Below are 23,630 nucleotides of genomic sequence, written 5' to 3' on the forward strand. Positions count from 1 at the left end.
AGTGGTGGTTTTTTGTTTTTTTTTTGCTATTGTAAATGAAATTGTTTTTGTACTTTTCCTTTTGGATATTTCATTTTTAGTATATAGAAATGCAACTGATTATTGTGTCTTGATTTTTGTATGCTGCAACTTTATTGAATTTATTATCTCCAACAGCTATTTTGCAGAATTTTTAGGATTTTCTATATATAAGATCGTGTCACCTGTGAACAGAGATAAGCTTACACTTCCTTTCTGATTTGGATGACTTTTATTTATTTTTTCTTGCCTAATTGCTGTTGCTAGAACTACTGATACTATATTGAACAGAAATTGTGAAAGCAAGCATCCTTGTTTTATTCCTTTTCTTAGGAGAAAAGCTTTTAGTCTTTCGTCATTAAATATGATATTAGTGGGTTTTTCACATAATGGCCTTTATGTTGAGGAACTTTTCTTCTTTTTCTAAGTTATTCAGTTGAGTGTTTTTATCAAGAAAGGGAGTTACATTTTGTCAAATACTTTTCTGTATCAATTGAGGTGCTCATTTTGTTTTTTTTTCCTTCATTCCACTAATGTGGTGTATTATACTGATTGATTGTTGTATATTGAACCAGCCTTACATTGTGGGAATAAATCTTTTTGGTCATGGTATATACATTATTATTATTATTTTTTTTTTTTTTGAGACAGTCTTGCTCTGTTGCCAGGCACCAGGCTGGAGTGCAGTGGTGTGATCTCAGCTCACTGCAGCCTCCACCTCCCAGGTTCAAGCAATTCTCCTCCCTGAGCCTCCCGAGTAGCTGGGACTACAGGCGCACTCCACCACACCCAGCTAATTTTTGTATTTATAGTATAGAGGGGGTTTGCTAGTGTTTGGTTGGAGATCTTTACATTAATATTCATGAGGGATATTGGCCTGTAGTTTTCTTGTAGTATCTTTGTTTGGTTTTGAGGTCAAGATAATCTTATCTTTATAGAATAAGTTAGAAAGTGTTCTCTCTTCTTCAGCTTTTTGCAAGAGTTTAAGGAAGACTGGTGTTAATTCTTCTTTAAATTTTGGTAGAATTCACTAGTGAGTTCACTAGTAAAGCCATCTAGTACAGACTTTCTTTGTTAGGAGACTTTTTTTTTCTGTTTGTTTGTTTTCATTACTGATTGGATCTCCTTACTATTTATTGGTCTATTTAGATTTTCTATTTTTTCATGATTCAGTTTTGGCAGATTATGTGTCTCTAGGAATTTGCCAGTCTGGCTTATCCAACTTGCTGGCATATAGTTGCTCATAGTATTCTCTTAAATCCTTTCTATTTCTCAAGAGATTTGTAGTAATATCCACACTGTCATTTCTGGTTTTAGTAATTTGAGTCTTTTGTTTTGTTTTGGTCATTCTAGCTAGAAGTTTGTTAATTTTGTTGATCTTTTCAAAGTCCAACTTTTAGTTTTATAGACTGTTTTTATATTTCCTATTTTATTTATCTCTACTCTGATTTTTCTTATTTCCTCTGGTAACTTTGGGTTTAGTTTGTTCTTCTTTTTCTTGTTTCTTAAAGTGTAAAATTAGGTTATTGCTTTGAGGTTTTCTTTTTTAATGTATGTATTTACAGCGACAGCTTTTCCTCAGCACTGCTTTTGCTTTATTTCATATGTTTGGTATATTGTGTTACTGTTTTCATTTGTCTCAGGTATTTTCTGATTTCTCTTTTTGGGATTTCTTCTTTGAACCAGTGGTTTAGTATGTTTTTTTTTCCACATATTTGTGAAATTTCTAGTTTTCCTTCTATTCTTGATTTTTAGCTTCCTTCTATTGTGATCAGAATATATACTTAATGTGATTTGAGTATTTTTAAATGTGTTAAAACTTCTTTTGTGGCCTGGAATATAGTTTGTCTTAGAAAATATTACATGTGTACTTATAAAAAATGTGTATTCTGCTGTTGTTGGGTAGAGTAATGTGTATATGTCTGTTAGGTCTGATTGGCTTATGTTGGTGTTTAAATTCTCTATTTTCTTATTTGTCTCTGTCTGACTTTTCTGTCTATTATTGGAAGTGGGCTATTGAAGTTTTCTACTATTACATAATTTTCTCTTTCTCCCTTCAGTTTTGTCTGTGTGCTTCATTATATTTTCAGGCTGTCATGGTTTGTTGCATATATGTTTATAATTGTATCTTCTTGGAATATTGACCATTTTATCAATAAATAATGCTCTTTGTCTCTTGTAACATTGTTTCACTTAGAGTATATTTTGTCTGATACTAATATAGTTATTCCAGCTCTTTTTTGATTACTATTTGCACAAAATATCTTTTTTCATCCTTTTTCTTTCAACCTATATGTGTCTTTAGATGTAAAATGAATCTCTTAGAGACAGCATGTAGTTAGATCATATTTTTGTCATTTTACCAGTCTATTTATTTTTATTAGAGAATTAATCCATTTACATTTAAAGTAATTACTGATAAGAATTTACTTCTGCTATTTGTTTTCTGCCTGTCTTATAGATTTTTGTTCCTTATTTCCTCCATTACTGTCTCTCGTTGTGCTTAGTTGATTTTTTTTTTTTTTTGGGGTAGTGATAACATTTTGAGTACCTTTTCATTTTCTTTTCTTTTTTTTTTTGAGATGGAGTCTCACTTTGTCACCCAGGCTGGAGTGTAGTGGTGCTATCTTGACTCACTGCAACCTCCACCTCCCAGGTTCCAGCGATTCTCCTGCCTCAGCCTCCCGAGTAGCTGGCATTACAGACACCCACCACCATGCCCAGCTACTTTTTTGTATTTTTAGTAGTGATAGGGTTTCACCGTGTTAGCCAGGATGGTCTTGATCTTCTGACTCATGATCCACCTGCCTTGGCCTCCGAAAGTGCTGGGATTACAGGTGTGAGCCATTGCGCCCAGCCACCTTCTCATTTTCATTTATTTATATTCTATGGATGTTTTCTTTGTGGTTACCATGAGGATTACATATAACATCCTAATGTTATAAGTATCTAATTTGAATTGATACCAGAGGTATACGAAAACTCTACTCCTGTAAAGCCTTCATGCTTCCTTCTTATGTTATTAACATTACAAATTGCATCTTTGTATATTGTTTCCAGTAACATCAATATATAATTATTTTTATGCAGTTGGCTTTTATTTTTGTATGTATGTATTTATTTTTCAGAGAAAAGGTCTTGCTCTGTTGCCCAGCCTTGCATGCAATGGCACAATCACAGCTCAGTGTAATCTTGAACTCTTGGGCTAAAGGAATCCTCCCCCTTTAGCTTCTGAGCAGCTAGGACTACAGGCACATGCCATCATGCTCTGCTAATTTTTTTTGTGTTTTTTATAAAGATGGGGTCTCACTCACTATGTTGCCCAGACTGGTCTTGAAATTCTGGCCTCAAGCCATCCTCTTGCCTCAGCCTACCAAAGCGCTCAGATTACAGATGTGAGCCACCATTCCTGACCACATTTGACTTAAACCTGTAGAAATAAAAAGTGGAGTTACAGATTAAGATTTCAGTAATACTGGCTTTTATATTTGCCCTTGTCTTTACCTTTATTGGATTTTTTTTTTTTTTTTTTTTTTTGAGACAGAGTCTCATTCTGTTACCCAGGCTGGAGTACAGTGGCATGATCTGGGCTCACTGCAACTTTTGCCTCCTGAGCTCAGGTGATTGTCCTGCTTCAGGCTGGTCTCAAACTCCTGACCTCAGGTGATCCACCTATCTCGGCCTCTAAGTTCTGGGATTACAAGTGTGAGCCACCGCGCCCGGCGTTTTGGAAATTTTTTTATCCCTGTATGGCTTCAAATTACTGTGTAACATCCTTTCATTTCAACCTGAAGGACCTCCCTTTAGCATTACTTATAGTTCAGGTTTAATGATAATGAACTACCTCAGGTTTTGTTTCTCTAGGAATGTCTTAATTTTTCCTTCATTTTTAAAGGCCATTTTGCCAGCTATAGAATTCTTGGCTGACAGTTTTTCTTCTTCCAGCATTTAAAATATATGATCCCACTGTCTTCCAGCCTCCAAGATTTCTGATAAAAAACTGGCGGATAATCCCATTGAGAATCTCTTGTGTGTAATGAGTCTCCTCTCTCTTGCTGCTTTTCAAGATTCTGTTTTTATTTTTCAACTATGTGATGATTATAATGTTTTTGGTGTGGGTCTCCTTAGAGTTCAGAGCACTTCTTGGATTTGCAGATTGGTATGTTTTATCACATTTGGGAAGGTTTTGGCTATTTTTTGTTTTCTTCAGATAATTTCTCTGCTTCTTTATTCCTGGAATTCCCATAGTGCAAAATATTTTATTTCAGTTTTTGTACTCTTTAGCTCCAGAATTGTTTTTTGGCTTCTTATAATAAATTTTTTTTGTTGATATCCTCATTTTGTTTATATATTGTTTTTCTGATTTCTTTTATCTCTTTGTTTGCATTTCTCCTTAGCTCTTTTGAGTGTATTTAAGACAGTTGCTTTAAAGTCTTTGTCAATAAGTCTAATGTCTTGGCTTCCACAGGGACAGTTTCTGTCAATTTCTTATGTTCCATTGAATGAGCCATGTTTTTCTGTTTCTTTGTGTACCTGTGTTTTTTTTTTAAATTGTATGTTTGTTTATTATAATATCATAACTCTGGAAGTCAGAGTCTCCTTTTCCCCTAGGGTTTGGTGGGTTTTTAAATTTTGTTTGATTGTTAAAGACTATACTAATCCATTTATTTTGAGACTTTTTCCAAACTCAAAAACAGTTTTGGCAAAAGCTCTGTGCTGGGGCAGTCCTTTACAAATTAGCCAGGCTGTGAGTCTAGGCATCAGTCTGAGGTGAAGGCTTGTCTTCTCAGGACTCTTCTGAGCCTGCATCTTACCTGGTTATATGGGTGGCCATCAAAACTCCTTCATATACATGGCTGTTTTGGAATGTCCTAATTTCCCAAAGAATATCACGATCTTCTCCAGTCTTTAGGTGGTCTGTTGTATGTCTCCATCCATAATTTTTTGCCCCAGGCATCTATTGGTTTATGATCCTCTTGCAGCTTTTACAAGCAGTGGTCACCATTTTTACTGCCTGTGTTCAGAGTTATATGGGACAGACACAAGTGAGTTAGTCCTTTAGCAGATGTACACACTTATTTGCGGATAAGGTCTGGTCTGTCTCTTCTAGTTTGATGAGGGGAACTAAGAACCATGTTATTCCCGTGTAAGACAGGTTGTAACCACTCTGTGGAGGGGCTGGGTCAAGGACAAGGTAAATGCCACAAAACTTTCCCACCATTTGAAAATGACTTTTTCTTTATTGGGTGCTTGGGTGGGTTACAAAACCTTTTATCATTTTTCAGAGCTGCTACAAAGTTGGCTCAGCTAGCTTCTGGGTGTTTTTTGATGTTTATGTGGGAGAATGAGAGCATAGAATTTCCTAGTTTGCCTTTTTCTGATGTCATTCTCTCCTTTGAAATAAACTGAAAACTATGGTGTTTGAAATTTTTTACAGATTAACCAGAAGGGCTCAGAGAAGCCACTTGAACAGGCATTTGCAACAATGGTGTCTTCTTTGGGAAGTGGATTGATGAGGTAACCTCACTAGAAATCTGTTGCAGGTCTTTTCAGATCAGATGTGTACTTAAATATGTGCATGATTATATAGAGCTCACTAGACATATATATTTCAGCTTGCACTTTTTTCAGTAGTTGATCAAAGCAAGATATTTTGTTGGCTTGAAATTTCTCTAGCATAATGTACATTGTAGAATAACTTCTTTTCAGTCAAATTTTAATTTAAATTTAGTGTCTGATTAAGATTTCCTCATTGAGGCTTTGTGCCCCAGAGAGTTTCCATAGATAATGCTTTGCCACTGGAAGTGTCTTGAGGAATGTGGACTAGGCCTGTTTGCACTGCATACCTGATTGCTGTACTTGAGCTTACTTCACTAGCATTTGTTGTGCTTCTCCTCTGCTCCTTGCTGAGGGCTCCAGAAGAACATGTGAGGATAGATAAATGCATGTATTTTCATGTATACATATATATATATCACCATACATATCATATATATGTTTTTTTCCTCTGATAGGTATGAGCATAAGAAGAGGTGTGTGTGTGTGTGTGTGCGCGCGCGCGTGCGCACAGGTGCATGCATGCATGTACATGTGTGTAGTATATGTATAGTGATAAACCCAGAGTGAAGGAAGCTCCAGTCTTCTCAAGAAATATATATGCACTGATATAAAGGGGAAAATCAGCTTATGAAGGTATTATTAATAGAAGGAAAATGAATGATCTCTGGTCAATTTCTGAATATCTTTTCTTTCGATAGATACATTGCCTTTGACTTCCATAAGGAATGTAAAAATATGAGATGGGATCGACTAAGTATTTTATTGGATCAGGTAGCAGAAATGCAAGATGAATTAAGGTAAGCTATGTTATTGCCTTATGAAGGTAGAGAGAAGAGGTATATATATCAGTCATATTTATTATGCATAGTCTAGCAGACTTACAAATACAGTTCACTGGATTGTCAGTGCTTGTCTGTACTATTTGATTATTTTTAATTTCTTTACTGGAAAGATGAGACTTAAAATATTCTTAAATTATTCTTAAGTTCTTAAAATATTCTTTAAAAATTCTTAAAATATTTCTTAAATTCTTAAAAATGACCTAAGGCCAGGTATTTTCATATTTTTATAAAATATCTACCATACATTTACAATTTTTTATATAATCGAACTTGGTTTACTACTTATGTTGTTTCCACTAGACATTCTGTCACAGGTACTTTGTTGCTAACCTGTGCAGTGTTTGTAATAATGGTGTTTAATGGCTTTTCTGTATTCTGTTTTGTCATAACATAGTTCTAAGGAAGTGCTTTTCTTCACACCGAGCATCTGGATTATTTCATTTCCTCTTTCTGTCATGAAAGATTGTAGTGCCACAAATCACTATATCTGTTTTACATCTGTTAAATTGATTTCTTTAAAAAAAATTTTCGGAGTAGTATTAATGGATCAAAAGGTCTGAATGTCTTTGCAGTACTGTATTATTTTTCATATTGGTTCAGGTTTACTGTACTCGATGTGTGTCAGTCTTGACCGATTTTAAAGCCAGAAGAAGAAATCTGTAAACCATACTATCATTTTCTTCTGCCTGTGTGTGATAGTTCTAAACCCGGCAACCCAAATGTACTTTTAAATTTTAGTTACACAATAATATAGTAAAACCTCTTTGATAGACATTTGCTCAGTTTTCAAAAATATCTTTTTATATACATTAGGTAATCAACTACAGTTATTTAAATCTGCTTTTTTTTTCTGTGAGGTTTTGTCATGAACACAGAACGGAAATTGACCTACTGTTGTTGGGCAATTAGAGAAAGCATTGGCTGGGCCTGGCATGTTGTTGGAGGAGGTAGTTCCTTGGGTTCGCCCATTAACTGCGGCTGTACAAGAGTGTAAGAAAGGAGGGTTGACTCCAGAGTGTGTTCGTTGCCGTTCACTGTGATCCACAGGGAGAGCAGAGCTTTCACTGGTGACTTTCAGATGATCTCTCAAGATTTTTCTCTTGGGATTTTTGGGATAGTGGAAAGAATCTGAGCTTTGGGGGTCCAGTATACCTTGGTTTGAATTTAAGTTTTTCTCTTAGTAGTCATATGACCCAGGGCCACTTAGTTATCTTCAGACTTTGGTTTCTTCATTTGCAAAGTGGAATTGATAACTTACTGTATAGTTTAAGCGATAATATTTATAACATATCTAGGATTTTATAAATACTAATGGGATACCAACACACATATGCACCCTTGCATGCACATATATGTACACCAACAAACCTCGCCATTCTGCATGATCCATATGTAGATTTTCCATCCTAACACATTGTTCCAGGCTTTTACTCCTAAGGTCATGATTGGTATTTAGCCCTTGATGAATCTGTTGCATTTTCTTCCTTCTTTTGGATTTTGGAGAATAATTTCAATAGTTAAAATTATCCAGTATTCATTGTATGCTGTGTTCCGTACACTGTGCTAAGTACTTTATGTGCATTATGTGTTACCTCATTCAAACCTTAAGGAAGCCTAATGGTGGTGCTGCTGTTGCCTCCATTTTGTGGATGAAAAACTTACTATTTAAAGTTCTACAGTTAGTAAGTTGCCTATGATGCTAAGGCTAGCAAACAGATTGTTTGCTTCCTGAATCCATATTCTTAACCACCATGCTATGTTAGATTTTTGAGTGCATAGAATTATCAAGAAGGTTGTTAAAGAAAACATGGGAACTGGTAACTGTGATTGGTTGCAGTACAGACATCTGGGTGTTTAAGCAGAGAAAGGGAAACTGATTTTTCAAATAATACCCAATTGTCTTTTATAAATTTGTACTATTTGCATGTATTACCCATTTAATAATTTTCTTTTTTTTCTGGGCCAGGGGCAGTGGCTCATGCCTGTAATCTCAGCACTTTGGGAGGCCGAGGCAGACGGATCATCTGAGGTCAGGAGTTCACGACCAGCCTGGCCAACATGGCGAAACCCCATCTGTACTAAAAATACAAAAATTAGCCAGGCGTTGTGGCATGTGCCTGTAATCCCAGCTACTGAGGAGACTGAGGCAGGAATTACTTGAACCTGGGAGGCAGAGGTTGTAGTGAGCTGAGATTGCACCTCTGTGCTCCAGCCTGGGCAACAGAGGAAGATTCTATCTCAAAAAAAAAAAAATTTTGTTTTTAAGTATTTAAATTTTTTTTTTTTTTAAAGATACAGAATATCGTTTTGTCACCCAGGCTGGAGTGCAGTGGTGTGATCATAGTTCACTGCAGCCTTTAACCCTTCAGCTCAAGAGATCCTGCCACTTTTAGCCTTCTGACTATAGGTATGCATCACCATGCCTGGCCAAGTTTTTGTTCTTTTGGAGGCAGGGACTTGTTATGTTGCCCAGGCTGATCTTGAACTCCTGAGCCCAAATAATCCTTCCACCTCAGCTTCCCAAGTAGCTGGGATTACAGGCATGAGCCACAGCGCCCAGCTAAAAGTATTTTTAATGCAAAATATTCAGTCCTTGCCTAGGAGATTCTGATTCAGTTGATCTCAAGGTCAGGAATCTTTTTTTCACAAGCAACCCAGAGGATTCTAAAAATAGTATAGGAATCATAATACCCTGATATGTAGGGATACAATTGCAATAATTATGTTAGAGGAAACCCTTACCTGGCTTTGGGAAACATGGTTGATTTGTACAGCAACCTTTTTAATACTCCTAACTCTACTTTTTCACATCTTTGGGATGAGATGATCTCTAATCTTCAGCCGTTTTTTGGATCGGGGGGGCTGTCTTGTCTCAGCTATTTAGACTTCTTTTTGGTCTAGGATAATCACGTGCCTGACCACACATTCCTATTTGACCTTTTAATTTACAGTTTTTAATTATGTCACTGAAATGAGGCATGTTATACAAACTATGTCCTTAGTAGATCTGACCTACTTTGGTATGAGAGTGTTTATACAAATATGTTTTAGTTATTTTCTAGTGGACTCTGCTGGCCAGGTGGTGACAAACCAGGAAGGCGTGTTCCGAAGCAATTGCATGGATTGTCTAGATAGAACCAATGTGATCCAGAGTCTGTTAGCTCGTCGTTCACTTCAGGCCCAACTTCAGGTGCGAATTTTTTTTTTTTAATAAATCGAAAAACAATAGAGTAAAAAATTAAGCATCTTCTTTAAAAACCGGTAACAAAAAATATTCACATTGCCCCCACCCTAACCCAGCTGTTTTTATTTTTGTGTCTTGCCCATGGATGTCACATTTTCCATAACTATGGTCAGTCTATGTATGCAGTTTTCACTTTTGTCATTTTCCCTTAGCATTTATGTAATCACAGTTTCTGATGGTTATATTGTTGTGCTGTAATTTACTAAGCCATTCAGATTGCTACATTTTTGGTTTATAAATAACACTGTTGAGAATGCATCTACATATGTTATTATTAACTTGAATTATTCCCTTCATGTTAATTCCTAGAAGTGGAATTACTGGGTTAAAGAGAATAAATATGTTATTTTCCAAGAGAATCATACCAGTTTACACTGACACCAGCAATGAATAAATAAATCCATTTTATTGAACTCTTTCCAGCATTAGATCTTTTAATTTTAATTTTTTTTTCTTGAGATGGGGTCTGGTTCTGTCACTCAGGCTGGAGTGCAGTGGTGCAATATCAGGTTGGCAACCTCCGCCTCCTGAGCTCAAGCCATCCTGCCAGCTCAGCCTCCTGTGAAGCTGGGGCTACAGGCATGTGCCACACGCATGGCTAATTTTTATATTTTTTTGTAGAGACAGGATTTCACCATGTTGCCTAGGTTGGTCTCAAACCCCTGGGCTCCAGCAGTCTGCCTGCCTCAGCTCCCAAAGTGCTGGGATTACAAGATTGAGCCACCATGTCCAGCCTCTTTTTTTTCTATTTCAATAGTATAAAAGTAGCATCTCAAGATTGTTTTCATTTATCTCTCTCTTATTACTAGCAAAGGATATTAACTCCAAAGTGAAAAGTTTCTGACACAGCTTTGCTTTACCACTTATGCTGATGAGAAAAATAGCTTTTTTCTTCTGTGTATATTTGGATTGAAAAAAGATGTAGAGCCTCAGTTTCTAAATCACATTGGCATTAGTCATGAGGGGCAGACAAATGCATACATACCACGTGATTTCCTATTCAGGTAATTAGTAAGCATTCAGCTTTATCTGACAAATCTATGATACCGAGAAAGAAATTATGGAGGTAAAATACCCCCTTCAGAAGGAATTGTTCTTGAATCTTAAAGTCGCACTTGCCGAAGGAGTGCTGTCCCTGTTTGAGTAGTCTCTGGTTTGTAATTGTGCTATGTCCTTGTCTGTTAGAAGGTCTTCTGAGTGTATTTTTTTAGTAGAAACAATAGTAGGAATGGTTTGATTCAATGGCTGATTAACCAAAACTTACTTGACTAGATTCTGCAATCCATATTTTACAATTTTACATGCTATATATAGTATTATGAAACCTAACCAACCTTCAGAGAGTCCCTAGGCAGAAGCCTGTCCATCAGCTTTGCCTACTAGTGCAGGAGCTTTCTACTTGTGCCTCTCCAAGCCTGCCAGTGAAAGCAGAGTCCTTACCTCGCTAAAGGTCACCAAGGTGACTCCTGTGCTATGTCTGAGGGTGGGAATGAGTCTTTCTGAGGTGGAGATGAGGTATCTTCTGAGGTGAGCAATGAAGATGGCGGTTCTGAGAGGTGATGATCTGAGACAAGGCAGGGACTCTCCATCTGTGGTTGGTGGTCTCCAAAGGGGAGTCCATAGAGGAGATTCAGGGGGCCCAGCAACCCATAATATTCTATGTGAAGGTCTGTGTGTGTGCACTTTTGTGGAGGTATATTAGGTGGCATTCATCAGATTCTCACAAGGTTCCTGGGACAGAGGGTAAGGTTGGGGTGACTCGGTGGGGAAGAAGTTGGGGGATGATGCATATGAGGGGGTATCAAGGGATGTTGGCAGTGGAAGGTTAGGGGTGAGAGGGAGGGAGGAATGGCTGGAATCCTGCAGCAGCTTTCACTTTCCCTCCTGACCCTCTCTCTGAATATAGTCCTGCTTCTGTCCCTCAGGGAGTGCAGGGGCCGAAAGGCAAAGGCGCCCTCGAGAGGGGCTTTGCAGTCTGCCCTGGGCAGGAGAGGGCTGCTGTGAGCTGGGGCTTCCTGTGCCTGCATCCAGTAATCAGGAACCATGAGCTGTAATTTGGGGACTGCTTTTTCCTCCTAAATCATGTCTGCTAAAATCTGTTACACATAAATCTGGGTGCGGTTTTCATTCCAGAGACTAGGAGTTTTGCATGTGGGACAAAAGCTTGAAGAACAAGATGAATTTGAGAAGATTTACAAAAATGGTAGGTAATTTAATATACACAAAGTTGCTCAAATCTTGAAATAAATTAATATTCTGGATTTAGAACTTTGGTTGTCATCTTAATCATTACCAGCTGTTTTTACCTTTTTTCTACAGCCTGGGCTGACAATGCAAATGCCTGTGCCAAGCAATATGCGGGAACTGGTGCCTTGAAGACTGACTTTACCAGGCAAGCCATGCTTTTAAAATAGCATTCCACATCAGTAGTTCATAGTCCTGGTGCTTTTAAAAATCACCTGGGCAACTTTCAGACAATAGCAGTAATAGCAGCAGAACTCCAGCATCTGGGCCTCACTTGAGACCTGTGGAATCAGGATTGCTGGGAGATGAGGCTCAGGTGCTGTTGTGTCCTTAGCCACCCTAGGAGATTCTGATGCATGGGGAGGGTTGAGAGCCACCACTCCACAGTGCGTACCTGAAACACCAGTCTCATTCAGCAGGTCTGCAGCAGGGCCTGAGATGTGTACCTCTAAAAAGCACCCAGGTGCTGCTGGTGCTGCTTTCAAAGACCACATTGAGTAATGAGGAATTAGAACATTTTGAATGTATTATGCATGCAGTTGCTCCTTTTCTGCTATATGGGTTCCCTGGGAGCAGAATACAATTTCTAGTCTCTTTGCTGTGTCCTACCACTTAACCTGGGCTATGTATTTCTCTTCATGTTTCTTGTCTTGGCACTGGAATTAGTGTGTTTCTTTGTGCCTCCTTTGGCAATATTTTAGAAAGAAAATAGATATTTCTTGGACCTACAAGTGATTTCTTTTGTGAAGTGTCTGTATTTTCAGGGATAGTTTTTAAAATCTGTCACTCACTTATTTCTATACCTTATGCTCATTGGCCATAAAACCATGTAAGAATTCAGGGTACAAACCTGTAACTTAAAACTTAACCTCTTTAACCAGAACTGGGAAGAGAACTCATTTGGGACTTATAATGGACGGCTGGAACTCAATGATACGATATTATAAGAACAACTTCTCTGATGGATTTAGACAAGTAAGTTTGTGTTTGATGTTTTTCTGGCTTTCGGTGGTTGTATCTTTGCATTATTCATCAGTAATGTCATCACACTGAGTTTGGAGAGTTACTAATTTCTTCCTTTCTTTTCTAGGATTCCATAGACTTATTTCTTGGAAACTATTCAGTGGATGAATTAGAATCTCATAGTCCTTTAAGTGTTCCAAGGGATTGGAAATTCCTGGCTGTAAGAAACCATTTTGTATTTTTCAAGTTGTTAAAAGCATTGTGTCTGAAGGTATAGATGGTTTCAGTCTCCTTAATTTAAAAATGTTATATGTTGTTTTGTATCTCATGGCATGAAATATGAATACTTAAGTTTCCCCAAAGAAGAGGTCAGGCTGGGACTACAGTAACTCTGGAGCATTTGTTTTCTTTTCCTCAGACTGTCTCGCACATCCTTTTCGTGTGAAGTCACATAAGCAAAGGGAATGTGGAAGGTTTCTCATTTCTCATTTCAGAAAACTTCAGTTATCTCACACTGAGGGAGTTGCCAGAGACAAACTTGTCCCTTGGAAGGCAAAGTTTATTTTTGATGCTTTTCTCCTTTTTGACTCCTCTGTTCATCAGACTCTTCAAGAGCCTCTCTGGATTTTCTTTCCAGTGGGCCAAGTGCCCTGGAATGGAAGGGAGGCCTAGTGTTCTGGGTCCTCATCTGGGCCTCCTCCTTCCATTTAACACTCTTTGGCTTGGAACAAAAGTGTACTTCTTCCGATCTTTTAAAATAGCATTCCACATCAGTAGTTCACAGTCCTGGTGCTTTTAACTCTTTCCTCATCTAAAGACTAGGGCAGTTGTGATTGAACCCATAAATAATGTTTTGTTGAAAAAAGATAACTGTGTATATTAGCTGACAGATGAGTTTTATTCCTTTCCCAAGCAGTGCATGCACAACTGATTTTGCAGCCACTGATTAGCAGTCTTAAATAATGATCTCTTTCTATTGTCTTTTCCAGTTGCCTATTATCATGGTTGTTGCCTTTTCAATGTGCATTATCTGTTTGCTTATGGCTGGTAAGTCTGCCCTTATTTCACATTCTTCCATTTATTTCTTAGAACATTTACCTTTCTTTTACAACATCTTAAGTTTTTGAGTTAACTGAACACTTGATGTTTTCCTATTAAATTTAATGAATAAAGTGGAGTAGATGAAATTAGTCCTTAGATGTGACAGGAAGAAAAATAACATACCTAGTAGTTTGATGATTGTTGTTTTTTTAACCTCAGATTTTAAAAACATGTTTTTCTTATTACTATAAACCAAAAAGTGTCTTGAGATAGGTAGTTTAGAGGCTTATTTTGCCAAGGTTGAGGACCTGCCTAGGAGAAAGAGACACAAGCTATAGGAGGATTAGTATCCTGTGCTTTTTCCAAAGAGGGTTTTGAGGACTTCAGTATTAAACAGGGAAAGAATGTACAGGAGGGGAAAGAGAAATGGAAACAAAACCGGAGGGTAGGTAGTGAGATAAGTGGTCACATTCTTGTGAGGCTTTGATTAGCGCTCACTGAAGCCACGTTACATGTGAAAGGAGAGGGTAGAGGAACAGTCAGTTACACATTCATCTGCTCAGTAAATCTGCAGTTGATATAAGACAGAGTAAATGTAGAGTAGAGGAAGAAGATCTGCATTTGTTTTGGGGTGGGCAGAGGGCTGGTTTTCTAGTCTTGTCTTTGTCCCATACCTACGAAAATAAACTGTTAATTTACATTGTTGGGGTGAAGGAGATTCCACAGGGCTGTCTTTTAGGGTAAAGATTTTGGGGCCCACAAGGAATTTGCTTGTGACAGTTTGTGAGGGTGGCCATCTGGGAGCCACTGTCTTTGCAGCCATCTACTAAGGAACAAAAGGAGAGTAGGAGTGTAGTTTTGTGAGATTCAGTTTCCAAGTTTAACTTTTCCTTTGGTGTAGTAAATTTGGAGTCCTGAGATTGTATTTCCCTTTCACATTACCAAAGTAGTACATAGTAATTACAGAAAACCCAGGCAAGAAAGGAGAAAATATATATATATATTTTTTTCAAAGATGAGATATGTATTTTCATTGTCTGCTTTTTTTTACTGAGCAGTATGCTTTCCCATGTTCTTAATTGTTAATGGCTGTAAAGTAGTCCATGTATGGATGTATGGTTTATTTAACCAACTCAGATAAATGTTAATGGATTAAGACTTTGCTTACTAAATTTTAATAGATGGAGCGTAAAATTGCCTGAGAACCTGAGTCGACAAGGTCTTTACTGGTTTTCTTTTTCTCTTAATATTTTGCTATGTTACTGAGTAAATACTTAAGATTAAAGTGAGAAGAGTGCATTCTTTATTCTCCTTTGAGTAATGTCCTGTATTTTGGAGGTTTGAGTCTGGGACTTGGTGTATTGTACCTTGGAGGTGCAATCCTAGGCACTCTGAAAGAAGAGGCACCTTCCAATTTTCATCCTCTATCCTGAATTCATTGAGCCAACCTCTCTGCCTGTCTGAACTGTCCACCATCCTAGGGCATTGTTCATATGCTCCTCTCTTACCGAATGTCCCTTGCTCTCCCACACAGAAGTCTTCACCTTCTATCTGGATTTCCACAGCACTCCTAGACCTCTCTCCCAGCACTTTCCTCTTTTAACCTCATGAATACATAGGGAGTTATTTTTCAGAGGTGATATACCTCTTTAGTGTACCTGACATACCCAGTGTGTATCTTTTTGGATAGTAATGATTTGCATACTTGTTTATCTTTTTCACTGGATCAGCAACTTTTTGAGGGTAGAGACTGTGTCTTTATTCATTGTTTTATCTCCTTTGTCCAGGATATAGTAAGCCCTCAGTGAATGTTTTCTGAATTAAGGACTCTATCCCACCACCACTAATTCTGTGACCTTTTTGATAGGGAGGCTCAGTTACCTGTTCATCTCTGTGTTCCCCTCAGTGCTCAGCCCTGTAGACAGTCATGAGATAGTTTTGACTAAATGCTGGAATGTTGAGTAGAGGGAAAGAGCCATCCTATTATTATTCTAATTAGCAAAATTTTTCTGTAAAGAGCCAGGTAGTAAATATTTTTGTCTTTATGGATGGTGTGTGGTCGCTGCTGCACAGTCTTTTTTTGTGTGTTTATAACCATTTAAAAATGTAAAAACCATCTTAACTTACAATGTAAAAACAGGTTGAGGTAGCACAGGCGTTGCCTGGGACATGACTGCACATTTTGGGACAGGAAGGAAGAGGCAGCATGTGCCGGTTCCTCAGTGGCCAGCCCTGCTTCGTTTCCTCTCTAGATCCTCTGGCTTTTTTCCTGAAAACACTGCCCAGCGGATGCCATTTCTGGGGAGCCACTCTTCTGTTAAATGCATTCATTTTATTGTTTTGACTATACCCACGTTTACCTAAAGAACCTCTGGAGAGGCAGGAAAGTTAAGACCAAGAGCTCTGCTTGAATAAAACAGATGATTCTTTTAGAGAGTATCCAGCAGAGTGGCTAACAAGGAACTGCCCTTCTTGTTTTGTCCAAGAAGAATTTTAAAACTCAGAGCCGTGAAAATTGGCAATTATGCAAATTCAAGTGTATTTTTGAATAAAAAGAGATTGGATGCTATAGATGATAACATCTCATGTCAGTTAATTGTAATAAAATAACGAGCTTTGTGATGTTTGGGTATGGTAATATCTGATTTCTAGCTCCTGCTGTGGTTTTTATAGAGAATAGAAAACAAATGTAGCATGATCTCTGACGGCTTGTTAGGAAGGAGTCTGGATGCTGGTTTCTTCCCTGGTGTGCTCTCTTACTGGCTGTTATACCCTATATGTGTTTCTCCGCCTGCAGATGAGGCCAGGACTGTTGCAGAGAGAGGAGCTATTCTTTAGGTTCAGCTATTCAAGGAGTTAAACAAAGTAGATCTTTGCCCACTGGCCTGCTGCTAACCTTTATGAACTTCAGACTTTGAAAACTGGACATGCACAGCTGGGCTAAATATGTCATTAAAATATGATACTGGCTGGGTGCTGTGGTGTGTGCCTATAGTCCCAGCTACTCAGGACGCTGAAGTGGGAGAATCACTTGAGCCCAGGAGTTCTGGACTGTAGTGTGCCATGCTGATCTATGTCCACACTAAGTTCAGCCATCAATATGGTGACCTCTTTGAGCAAGAGATCACCAGGTTGCCTAAGGATGGTGAACCAGTATAGGTTGGAAACAGCAGGACAGCACTTTCATGCTGATCAGTAGTGGAATCATGCTTGTGAATAGCCACTGCACTTTAAGCTGGGCAACATAGCAAGACCTTGTCTCTAAAGAAAATGTTAGTGACTTTTGTTTTATATATTTGTATATATACAAAAAATACCCTACAAAATATATATAACTTCACAAAAGTTATGTATAACTTATGTTTTGTATTCATAACTTATGAATACTCTGTTTTTTTGTGTGCAGCTATTTTGGTAACAGCTTGTATCTGTTATAGAACTGTGAATTGAACAATTAATAGTTTTTTGTATTATTAAAATATACTAAAAGTGATCATTATTATTTGTGTAATATAAGAAATCGTTTAGTCCAGTGGTTCTCAAAGTGTACCTGCTTGATCATTAGCATCAGCATCACCTGGGAACTAGGAACGTGCTAGAATGCAGATTCTTGGGGCCCAACAGTTGATGCTTTATCAAGCCCTGCAGAAGATTCTGGTGCTAGCCAGAGTTTGAGAACCACTGGTTTAAACCTTAATTAAGCCGGGTGCAGTGGCTCACGCCTGTAATCCCAGCACTTTGGGAGGCCGAGGTGGGCGGATCATAAGGTCAAGAGATCGAGACCATCCTGGCCAACATAGCGAAATCCCGTCTCTACTAAAATACAAAAATTAGCTGGGCGTGGTGGCAGGCACCTGTAATCCCAGCTACTCAGGAGGCTGAGGCAGGAGAATTGCTTGAAGCCGAGAGGCAGTGGCAGAGATTGCAGTGAGCTGAGATCGTGCCACTGCACTCCAGCCTGGTGAAAGAGCGAGACTCTGTCTCAAAAAAAAAAAAAAAAAGAACGAAAAACCTTAATTAAGAGGTTCTTATATTTTTCCTGTGAATGTGCTTGTAAACTTTAATATTGTCAAAATGTGCTAAACAGCTGAAAACTGGGTCTGATATCAACAAACAACTTATTTAGCTCTTTGTTTCTTAATATCAACAGGTGACACTTGGACAGAAACACTGGCCTATGTGCTCTTCTGGGGAGTTGCAAGCATTGGAACATTTTTTATCATTCTTTACAATGGCAAAGATTTTGTTGATGCTCCCAGACTGGTCCAGAAAGAAAAGATAGACTGAATTTGTGTTTGTGGAAAGCGGCTTGGCTTGGAAGATTCCATTGTGCAGAACTGGAGTCTTTACTGACCCGCTTTCCACATCAGCCCAAGGTCTTTTTAATGCCTTTATCCAAAAGCACATCTTGTGCTCTGTGCAGGATGATGACAGAATTGATCGATGTTACTGCCTTGATGGTCTCTTTACTCTTGGAACAGTTATTAATTTGAAGCTATTCTGTAATTAATATAATAACCTGAATTCAGCTTGCAGAATGAAAGCTGAATCTATTCATTGGATTCTATTGATTATCAATTTAATCAGCTGTTACAGAATAAGTAATATATTTTAAAAACCTAGCTTCTTTCATTATTTAAAACAGTAAAATTATTTTTGTAGCTCAGTTTCATTATTGTCCCTGTAGAAGCAGTCACTGTTAGCAGGCATACTTTTCCACACATATTTGGACTTTTCTTAAAAGTTCAATAGTAAGCTAACTGTGTTTATAAAATGTAAGTTTCTTACAGACATCAAGTAGTTTGATGAGACAGTCTGTGACTTCATCATAGGAAAGAGGAGAATGAGGTCTGGGGTTCTTTAAAGTTTCTGGTGGGCTGCCTCATGACTTGAATCAACTTGAACTGCCAGTGCACCAGCAGTTTAAGTATGATGAGAGAATTCAGATTACTTTATCTTTTTTAAAAAGTGTAAATAAAATCAAAGAATGTAAAGTCTATCTCTTATGCTAGAGGTCCAAAGCCACCTCTATTTTAAAGATAGTCCCAGTGTGGAAGATGCCCATGACTGGTCAGCTACTTCCTCCTATATATTTGGGTTTCTTTGAGGGTCACTCATTGAGACATGCAGGCCTCTGAGAGGGTCTTGTTCTAGATTTCATATTGCACTTGGGGGGCAACAGCTGCTTTTCCACGCATGGTACTCTTGATGCTTTCACTCTGTCAAGGATTTTGTTGGCTATCAATAAATGTGTCTAAAACTTAGTGCTTCCAGGTAGTTATAGTTCTCCAAATCAAGGACCAACTTAAACATTAATTTATGTGCAAAAACAAACCTGAAAAATATGCTTCAGAAACTGTGCATAGTTCTAATTGTAAGTCAGGTTGTATATTCAATTGTAATTATGAGATTTAAATATTAGAACAGTATGTAAGGTAGTGTAATTACCACTGTTTTAAAACAGTTCTGTTAAACACTGCTATAATATTTCAGTGTTGTGCTTGATAATATGTACAGTTTTTTCAATATTAATACCTTATGTTGTCCTTAAATATTTCTAAAAGCGCCTTTATTTCAGCATTACCTTTTTTTCCAATATTATCTTTTATAAAACATTAATACAAGTTGTTACTTTTAGAAACTCTAAAGGAAATAATAGCTGGAAAACACTCTGTAGCTTAAAATCAGTCATTAAAACTTACAATAGGGTAAGTAAATATAGCCACCTGTTAACATGTAAATAAGCATAATTTGTTCCAAAGATGGAATATTGAAACTTAGTTCGTGTCTGCTGTAATATATTATTTAAATGCTACTGGGCACTTCACTTAAAGAACTTAATGTCAGCAATGACAACAAAGACCAAATCCGAACTGCTAATGTGGCTGCTTTGTAGGGAATGGAATATCAGTGTGTTAGATCTTAAGGTATCAGTATTTCAGAATCCTGCAATGATTTCATTTCTAAATTCATGTACTGTACGTCCATAGTGAAAATAAAATGTCATATTCTTTTCTAACTGCTGTCGGTGTCATTCATGTATGTTAAAAGGTGATGCTCTTCTTTTCGGTCTTAGAACGTTAGAAATCCTGCAAAGTGACATGGTTCAGCTCTGTGTCCCCGCCCAAATCTCATCTCCAATTGTCATCCCTGCATGCTGAGGGAGGCACCTGGTCGGAAGTGATTGGATCATGGGGGCGGGGTTCTTTTCCCCCATGTGGTTCTTGTGAGTTCTCACGAGATCTGATGTTTTAAAAGTGTTTGGCATTTACCCCCTTGCTCACTCTCCTGCCACCATGTAAGATGTGCTTTGCTTCCCCTTCACCTTCTGCCATGATTATGTTTGGTGAGGCCTCTCCAGCAATGCGGAACTGTGAGTCAAACCTCTTTGTTTTCTATGTTACCCAGACTCAGGTAGTTCTTCATAGCAGTGTGAAAACTAATACACAAAGCAATGCATGATCATCATAGAAAAATTAGAGTAAGCAAGAAAATGAGTAGCTTCTCCAAGTTTGCTTTCCAGTTATGATCGTTTAAGACATTTTGTGTCTCCTTATCGTTATTTTTTTTAGTTATAGGGAAACCCAGGGAAATAGTAAAGCGTAATGTCCATAGAAATGTGTCCCCCACCTTCAAATTGTAATACGTCTTTCAAAATGGTATGAATTCCAGCTGATAAGTGGGAAAACATTGTTTATTAGAAAATGACACCTTTACAGGAAGGTGTCAGTGAGCATGAGGGAAAGAGTGATGTAAACACATTGGTACCTAGTGATGGCAGCAGCAGGCCATCTGGAGTGACTGCTGTCATTGTGCTGGCCACAGTGGGGAGTTGTGAATGGTGGCGGCATGAGCGGCTGCGGGAGCAGCAGTGGCAGTGGTGAGACCCGTGTTCCCCACGTTCCCTGTGCCCCGTGTCCCTGAGGCAGCCGACTGTGCTGCCCCCAGCCACGGGGCCTGCCTCCAGGCCCAGAGCCTCCACTGCTCTGGACCCTGGTCCCTGTCACCACCACCGTTGCCTGCTGCTGCAGGAGGATGTGGGGAGGAGGTGGACAGTTCTTGGAGCCTGCTGCAGGGATCCCCTCTGAGCCTGCCACCATTGGGCCTGCCATAGTGTGGCCAGGTTGAGTTACCTGCTGGCTTGGGGAGCAGCATGGTTGTATATGGAGGATCAGGCAGAGAGGGGCCTGAGGCAGAGGTGGGCCTAGGGTGGTGCCATGTTTGCACATGGAGCACAGGGGCTGGGCCTGGGGTGCAGAGCTAGGGCTGTCCTTGGGGGGCCTGGGATGGGAAGTGGGAGTGGCGACCACTTCGTGGACCCAGCCAGTGGCATAGCCACCATGCCTTCCCTACTGACTGGTGCCATATTCCTGTGCCTTGGGAAGAGGCTCTGCACAGGGCTGCCTGGGGCTGCCCCACAGCAGGGTGACCGTGGAGCCTGATGCTCCTTACCACCAGGCCCAGGGCTTGCAATTCGCTCCTGGAGGTACCCCTGCTGACTGTGAGCCAGACGAGGGGGAGCCCCAGGCCACCCCTGAGCACTGGGGCCACAGGAAGAACTTAGGGTGATGTCACCCCTACCCCAGATGCTGGCATGGGACCGGCGAAGACCTGGAACCCCACCCCAGGCTGGGAGGAGGCATGGCCAGGGCTGCCTGCAAGTTCTGGGGAGCAGGTACGAGCCTCACCCTCCCAGGCGCAGGACCTGGGCATCTCTGCACCCTGCACCCTCAGGAGCCCAATCTCAGAGTGGGGTTGGGGCCAAAGCCAGGCATTATCACAGCTTGGCAGCATGTGTGCACACTTGGGGCAGCACTGAAACGCCAGCCCCTGCCACCTTGGCCCCCTCTGGACTTTGAGCACCAACAATTGCTGGTGGAAGGGAGGGGCAGCTGAGGGGGAGGCTAAGGGTGTCTTGGCACTGGCCTGCAGGTGCCCCTTGGCTCGAGCAGTCTGGGCCCCATGGATGGCTGCAGGAGGCAGACAGGCTCCTGGGCAGAAGGGGGTGGGTCCCTGGTGAGGCCCCACCTTCAGGACAGGGAGGGCCTGGAGGCTGGGGGCTGGGCTGCCATTCCCGTGGACCTGACTGGAGTGGGAACTTTGGGTGCCTTTTCTGGTCCTGCCCATGGCCGCCCAGGGGCCAATTGGCATGCACTTTCTCCCTTCTGAGGCCTATAAAGGCCCTGGGCTCAGCCAAAGCAGAGCAGAGAAAACAGGACAACCAGCTGAGAGAAGACCTACCCTCTCTGCTGATAGCTGAACACTTGTTGGGATGACCCACCTGGAGAGAGGAGCTACCCTCTCTGCTAGGAGCTGAACACTCATCGGAACACCCTGGCTGCAGAAAGGAGCTACTCCCTGTGGGTTTCTGAGCTGTTCTATCACTCAATAAAGCTCCTCCTCGTCTTGCTCACCCTCCACTTGTCCACGTACTTCATTCTTCCTGGCCACGAGGCAAGAACTCGGGACCTGCCAAATGGTGAGGCTAAAAGAACTGTAACACAAACAGGGCTGAGACATGCCCCTTGCTCACCACATTGTGGAAGAAGAGGAGAGAAGACTTGCAGCCCTTTGGGGAACCCAGACCCGGGAGTTCCCTGAGTCAGGGCTGTGGCTCCCTCTTTGGGGCCCTGCAGTTCCTAGCATCTCCAAGCTTCTGGGCACCATCATGTTCCCCACTGGCAGCCATGGAAGCTGCTTGCAGTGTGTGCCTGGTCCAGCTGCAAGCCTTGCAGAGAGCCTGTACCCATGCTGGCTCTTGGAGCTGCCTGCTCCACTGCAGCAGCCGGTGTGTCTGACTGTGCAGTGGCTGGACCCCACACTTACACAACCCTAGTCACTCCACACCTGACTTGCCTTTGGCAGGCATGGGATCCAGGCCAGTAATGTGGGCTGAGCTCAGCCTGCTCAAGGTTAAGCTGGAGCAGGATCCACTTTAAAGATTACTCTGGTTGTTGGCAGGTGTATTAGTTCATCAAGACATACCCGAGACTAAGCAATTTACAAAAGAAAGAGGTTTGGCCGGGCTGCAGTGGCTCACGCCTGTAATCCCAGCACTTTGGATGACCAAGGTGGGCAGATCTCAAGGTCAAGAGATCGAGACCATCCTGGACAACATCGGGAAGCCCCGTCTACTAAAAATACAAAAATGTTCTGGGTGTGGTGGCGCACACCTGTAGTCCCAGCTACTTGGGACTGAGACTGGAGCAGGAGAATTGCTTGAACCCGGGAAGTGGAGGTTGCAGTAAGCCAAGATTGCGCCACTGCACTCCAGCCTGGCAATAGAGTAAGACTGTCTAAAAAAAAAGAAAAAAAAAAAGTTTAACTGGACTTCAGTTACAAGTGGCTGGGGAAGCCTCACAATCATGGTGGAAGGCAAGAAAGAGCAAGTTACATCTTACGTGGATGATGGCAGGCCAAAAATGAGAGAATGAGGAAGATTCAAAAGTGGAAACATCTGATAGAACCAAATCTCATGAGACTTATTCACCACCACTAGAACAGTATGGGGGAAACCGCCCCCATGATTCAGTTAGCTCCCACCGGGCCCCTCCCACAACACATGGGAATTCAAGATGAGATTTGCGTGCAGACACAGCCAAACACATCGGCTGTTGGACTGGTCCACTCGCTGGTTGTTAGCTGGAAGCCTCCTCAATTCCTTGCCACGTAGTCCTGTTCAGCATGACACCTTCGTTCATCAAGTCAGCAAGAGAGAG

General features: G+C 40.4%; 1 protein-coding gene across 1 annotated transcript in view; it reads left to right on the forward strand.

Moving 5' to 3' along the window:
- The window catches only part of SACM1L (SAC1 like phosphatidylinositide phosphatase), a 60,105-nt gene extending 40,175 nt beyond the window's left edge, over positions 1-19,930 (forward strand). Inside the window, exons 12-20 of the mRNA XM_012470772.3 lie at positions 5,456-5,535; positions 6,276-6,374; positions 9,471-9,609; positions 11,797-11,866; positions 11,983-12,055; positions 12,789-12,882; positions 12,998-13,090; positions 13,860-13,917; positions 18,062-19,930. Coding sequence (XP_012326195.1) covers positions 5,456-5,535; positions 6,276-6,374; positions 9,471-9,609; positions 11,797-11,866; positions 11,983-12,055; positions 12,789-12,882; positions 12,998-13,090; positions 13,860-13,917; positions 18,062-18,198 — 843 coding nt within the window. The 3' untranslated portion in view covers positions 18,199-19,930. The remainder of the gene's footprint in view (positions 1-5,455; positions 5,536-6,275; positions 6,375-9,470; positions 9,610-11,796; positions 11,867-11,982; positions 12,056-12,788; positions 12,883-12,997; positions 13,091-13,859; positions 13,918-18,061) is intronic.
- The last annotated feature ends 3,700 nt before the right edge of the window (positions 19,931-23,630 follow it).

This window comes from Aotus nancymaae, unplaced genomic scaffold (genome assembly GCF_030222135.1).
Source record: "Aotus nancymaae isolate 86718 unplaced genomic scaffold, 86718_ANA_hifiasm-v0.15.2.pri h1tg000067l, whole genome shotgun sequence".
NCBI classification, from domain to species: Eukaryota; Metazoa; Chordata; class Mammalia; order Primates; family Aotidae; genus Aotus; species Aotus nancymaae.